Source organism: Montipora foliosa, chromosome 10 (genome assembly GCF_036669935.1).
Source record: "Montipora foliosa isolate CH-2021 chromosome 10, ASM3666993v2, whole genome shotgun sequence".
NCBI lineage: Eukaryota > Metazoa > Cnidaria > Anthozoa > Scleractinia > Acroporidae > Montipora > Montipora foliosa.
In genome coordinates this window covers 36,743,878-36,749,601 of record NC_090878.1, presented here as the reverse complement: position 1 = coordinate 36,749,601, position 5,724 = coordinate 36,743,878, and the positions used below count along the sequence as shown (strand labels likewise).

The following is a 5,724-nucleotide window of genomic DNA, read 5'->3' as shown; positions in this document are numbered from 1 at the left end:
GGAACTATTTAATCCGGAGCACTTGTTCGGGATTTGTTAGTTTTTAATGACCGTCGCGGTCATGAAGTATCTTCACCTTGCCAGCGTAACGCTTTGTTGTGTATTTGTCATAGAGTGTCCCACCTGACTGTGGCAGATCGATATCCGTTCTGGGTTCTCGAAAGTCCTCAAAAATTTTCGGGCCCGAAAAGCCATTTGTGAAACCGGTCAGTGTAAAACTGAAAAAGCCCAAAGCCATTAGAAATGCTACCAGTTAAGCCTAATTGTTTTAGGCCTAATTAGGCCTAAGGCTAGCATTTCTAAGGGGTTTGGGCTTTTTCAACAGTTACGTTATAACCTCAGTCTGCATTTTACCCCTGGTCTGCAGTCTCCAGTCTGCGTTTTACACTGATCGTTTTTAAAGTTTGACGACTTAAATCCTCTCTGTTCTTGAGATACAGAAGACATTGTGACACCCGAAAATGGCCCGTAAAGTTTCGGGATTTTCGAGAAACGGGCCCCTGGTCACAACCACTTTCGATTTGCTGTTGCCTCTGTTTATAAAAGCAAAGCAATGTTGATTGATTGTGTCTTTGAAAAACCACTCCTTTGTAGGAAAGATACTTTTCGTCTTTGGCCGACGAACCTTGATTAGAAATCGAACGCAAACTGCGATGACAAACATGAGGCTAAACAAGCCTCACAACTGAAATAAATTTTTAGGGACTTGACGTCTTTTTGTATGTCTTAACAGACAACTTCAGAAGTAACGGTTACCGTTAGCTACATTTTTTGAAATACATAACAATAATTTGAGTAGCTTATGAGGTAATATTGATAGTAACAAAAGGAGGTAATACAATACAAAACACAACGAGAATATATCCCCATAAAGATACAACCTTTCGCTGCTAACGTATCCATTTAACGTATTCATTTCGTGATCTTCCGCCATCCTTAAGTGAATACTTTACCATCGGAAAGCTGTATCTTTATTAATACGTTTTACATTTGTATTAGGTATATGCATTTCACGTATGTGCTTGTTTAGCCTTATGTTTGTCACCGTAGTTTTCTTTCAATTAGAAAGACTGCCAGTTTGTCGTCATTACAGGGATTATCAGTCACACGCGCCCTTCAACGACTTTTTTTTAATTTTTCGAAACCAAATTTGAATGGACGTCAATCAAACATTTGATTGACGTCCACCCAAAATTTAGTTTCGAAAAATGAAAAAAGGTCATTGAGAGGCGCTTGTGACTGATAATCCGTGTGATGACGATAAACTGGGAGTCTTGCTAAGGATTCGATCTCATAAGAAAGAATTGTTGACTGCGCATGTAACTCGTAACCACCGCAATGAATTTTGCATTCATGCAGTTGGGATATGTATTTCCCTTTAATTTCACCAGGATAATGAGGCGAGTTTTGATTACCCGTCGTAAATCAAAGTAATTGCGAGGACAAAACACAATAGGTACGAACCCCGAACTAAACCAATCAGAATGATTGAAAGCAACTCCTTCTAATTTACTAAAAGCCTGGGAAAATACTATCGTTACCTGTTACCTATCCTCCGCGTGCCAGGTGGCACATAGGGCCTCCACAGAAGCTTTCCATGTCTGTCTGTCTACCGCAACGCCCCGCACCTCTTCCCACGAACTCCATCCTCCTTCTTTCATCTCCCTCTCAACGGTCCTTCTCCACGTTGTCTTTGGTCTCCCCTCTTTCTTTTTCCCTCCGGTCTCCAATTTAACGCCATCCTTGTATCGCTCGCTCTGTCCTGCCTTAGAATGTGGCCAATGAGCTTTCATCTTCTTCTCTTTACTTCCTGACTCACTGGTGACATTTCCGCTCTGGCTAGTAACTCTTTGGTGGTGATGTGATCTTGCCAACGTATGTTGTGAATCTTCCGGAGGCATTTGCTTTGAAACACGTTGAGAACGTGTTCATCGCTCTTGGTCATTTTCCAGGTCTCATATCCATACATCAATACAGGCAAGACAAGGGTCTTGTACAGTTTCATTTTCGTTCTCTTTGAGATGCTCTTGGGGTTCCAGATCTTAATTAGCCTAATATATGCCCCTCAGTCTTGCCTTTGAAAGTCTGTTCTGTAAGTCCTCCATCCCGTCTCCTTCTTTATTGACTTTGCCACCAAGATAGGTAAACTCCTCTACTTCTTTGATGTTTTTACCCACTATGCTGATAGGTACTTGATTCTTCCCATTGATTCGTATGACTTTGGTCTTGTCAAGGTTTATTTTTAGGCCGACCCTTTTGGCTTCCCTGTCCATTCTTGAGGTTTTCTCTTGCATTTGATTTCTTGACGAGGATAGTAATGCTACGTCATCTGCAAAATCTAGGTCATCCAGTTTTGTTGTTAGTCTCCATCTTATGCCGTTTTTTCCCTTGCAAACAGTTCTTCTCATTATCCAGTCGATCACTATAAGAAAGAGGAATCCAGACATGTTGCAGCCTTGTTTTACACCGGTCTTAATATTGAACCATTCACCTCTCTCTCCTTGGTTCTCTACAGCTCACTGGAAATCCGCATAAAACAGCTGTATTATCCTTATGATCTTCTCGGGGATGCCGTACTTCCGCATGATAATCCATAGGCTGTCCCGGTGTACCAAGTCGAAAGCTTTCTCAAAGTCTATAAAGTTCACATATAAAGTTGCTTGCCACTCGTTTGCTTGCTCTATGATATTCCTCAGAATGAAGACTTGCTCTGTTGTTCCTCTCCCTTGCCTATAACCAGCTTGCTCCTTCCTGAGTCTTTTGTCTGCTCCACTTCTCACTCTGTCAATAACAATACGACCTAGAATTTTTCCAACTATGGACTCTCGTACAAGGCTCAATTTGGTTTGGTTTCGCTTCTCATTGGTCGAAAAGATGGCACGAGCTTTCTAATGCAATCACTAACCTTAGTAGCGGCATTCAGGCAATTTCAGTTCCTCCAACAATCAATTGAGTTTTACTCGGTTAGTTCAACTCCTCGAGCCTTTGAGTGACAACCATACCATTTCTCGGGATTTGGAAAAGACGGCTGTTTATTAAACTCGTGTTGTTCTCGAAGCCATACACTGAAATGATTAATTATAGCATGACAGTAATTGTGCCAAAGTAATTAAAAGACCAAAAGGACAGGAAACAACTATGAAAGAATTGTGTATTACGGTGAAATTTGTTAGGGTATGTGTTTTTAGTTTATGGTTAAAACTGACTCCCAAAAGAAAAAAAAATGAAAATGGGATTAATTCTAGGTTGAGTGCTTCATGGACACATCAGTTTCTTAACAACTGGGTTGCTGTCACGTTTTTCTAGCAACAAAAAGGCCGCAAAGATAATAATATTTGAATAAGTGAATTCAGGCCCTCTTTCACCGAACAAACACAGCGATATGGCGGCTTATTAGCATCGATGCTATTTCAATTCAAATGCGTTCGCGTGTTATTTCAAGACGAAACAATCGTTTTCAATGGCTCATAACAATTCCTTCGATTTTCTGGCGTTCTGCTTCCATCTCCCAGATCCTTGCTTTCAGCAGGCTCATCTTCGCTATATAAGCAATTTAATCACTAGTGTTTTAAACGCATTTTTCGCTCCATTCGCGGTTATCGCTAACGTCTTGGTGTGTTTTTCCATAATTGTCAATCCATCGCTTCGCTCGCCATCGTGCCTCTTAATAGCATGTCTAGCTTTCTCGGATATTCTCGTTAGCAGAATCGTACAACCGAGTTGCATCGCTTATCGTCTCAAGGTTACGTCCGATGCATGACCAGGATATTGTATGCGAAGGGTTTTTACATCTGCTATGCTGTCTCTGTTACGACCTTGAGCGCAATCAGCTTCGAGCGCTGTCTAGCACTTAGACAGCACCTTCGCTACAAAGGCCTCGTCACTGCGAAACGCGTGTTAATGATCATCATCTGGTCATCATCTGGGTTCCCAACATTGCGCTCACATCTCTACAGTGGGTACACAATGCAATCGCCCGAGGCCTGCACCTGTTTTCGTGGTTGGCTTTCCTGATCATTGCCGTGATTTCGCAACTGAAAATCCACGTCATCGCTCGCCACCATCGGCGTCAAATTATGAGACAACAGCTGCCACTGTCTTCCTCTAACCATCATAATTTTAAAACGCAAGTCAAATTAGCAGTCGACATAGCTTACGTTGTTCAATCTTCCCGTCCTTGTCGTTACAGCTTTGCACCAGCTAGTTATGGGTCATATAGACACCTACGACTACTACAGTTCGAGCGAAACTGTTGCTTTTTTAAACTCAATTATAAATCCATTGATTTGTCTCTGGCGAAGCGAGGAGATGCATCATCATCACCGTCATCATCATCATCATCATCATCATCATCATCATCATCATCATCATCACCATTATCATCATCATCATCATCATTATCATCATCATCATCATTAACATCATCACCATCGACATGAGTATTATCATCATTAGTATTATCATCATCAGCGTCATCATTAACATCATCAGCATCATGTTATCATCATCCACATCAGTATTATCATCATCAACATCATCATTAACATCAATATCATCGTCGTAATCATCATCAACAACAACAACAAGAACATCATCATTATCATCATTAACATAATCACTAACATCATCGTCATCGTCGTCATCATCAAAATCCTGTCACAATCACATCTGCAACATCATCATCATTATCGTAGACACTCTTATTCTTTGGCTATTTCAACTTGAGTAAAAATAGCAAGCAAACGTTACTTCTGAAGATGTATGTTGGAGCATACGAAACCTCAAGTTCATAAAAAGTTTTACAACATGCGTTATCTCGTTATGTTTATAACCGCAGTTTGTTTGTTATCTTCATTATCATCGTAATCGTAAAAATCCTCAACATCATCATCGTCATTATCACCATCAACACTATCATAAACAACGTCACTGTGATCACAAACATCATTAACATGATCATCATTGTCGTCATCGTAATCTACATCAATCTACCTAATGGTCATCATCATCATCGTCGTAATCTGCGTCATAGTCATCGTAATCATCATCATCATCATCATCACTGTCTTTATTTTGGTTAGTCAATGAGGGTAAACATGGGGCACGTAAAAGGGGATTTTTTCCATGCCTGAAGGCTTCTTGTTCCTAAGAAACAATGCCTGCTGATGAGAGTCAGAAAAAAGAACTTACTCTAACCCTCTCCTAACAGCATATGGTGAACGTTTCAAGTGCAGGGCGTATTCCCTTCTTTCGCTGATTTAGAAATGCTAATTTGCGAACGAAAAATGAAATACCTGATCTTGTAAGACATCCTGGCCAAGTCATTTCCCATTTTGGATTCATGTTTTTCCTCAAGTTAGCACCAATTTTTATCTTCTTTTTGGCAAGGCACCTAAAAACCCAGCTAAATATACAATATTGCTAAGCTCTCGACAGTATCTTTTTAGGAATCAAATGGTAATTTACTACTGTTTCACTGAGAATACAGCATGATCAGCCTGATTGGTTAAAGCCATATTTCATCCTAATATAAAACAAACCAAATAAATGGGTTTTTCCTTAGTAATAAAGAAAAAAAATAATAACTTATTGATTTTAAGGCAAGTGTATAAACACGTAGGCTTTTTGTGTATTTTCTGCAACTTAAGGCTTTTCAATGACCCACGCCAGTTGGGTTCAAATTTTGATAAATGACTAGAAATATTGATTAAATAAAATCGCTAG

The 5,724-nt window shown here is 40.0% G+C and overlaps 1 protein-coding gene and 1 pseudogene across 1 annotated transcript; one reads left to right on the top strand and one right to left on the bottom strand.

Moving 5' to 3' along the window:
- Positions 1-1,544: 1,544 nt before the first annotated feature.
- LOC137972877 (uncharacterized) lies at positions 1,545-2,447 on the bottom strand. The gene is made up of 2 exons (XM_068819568.1): positions 2,076-2,447; positions 1,545-1,904 (listed from the first exon to the last, which is right to left on the bottom strand). Exons 1-2 carry the CDS (start codon positions 2,445-2,447, stop codon positions 1,545-1,547), a joined length of 732 nt encoding a protein of 243 aa, XP_068675669.1.
- Positions 2,448-3,460: 1,013 nt separating this feature from the next.
- Positions 3,461-4,419, top strand: LOC137972876 (melanocyte-stimulating hormone receptor-like; annotated as a pseudogene).
- Positions 4,420-5,724: the final 1,305 nt, after the last annotated feature.

What these genes read in the sequence shown, in the direction of transcription:
- LOC137972877 (XM_068819568.1), bottom strand. Translation starts at nt 2,447, where the DNA reads ATGTCTGGATTCCTCTTTCTTATAGTGATCGACTGGATAATGAGAAGA. An exon ending in TACAGAACAGACTTTCAAAG is followed by an intron (nt 1,905 to 2,075) that starts GCAAGACTGAGG and finishes CGTGTTTCAAAG; the next exon opens with CAAATGCCTCCGGAAGATTC.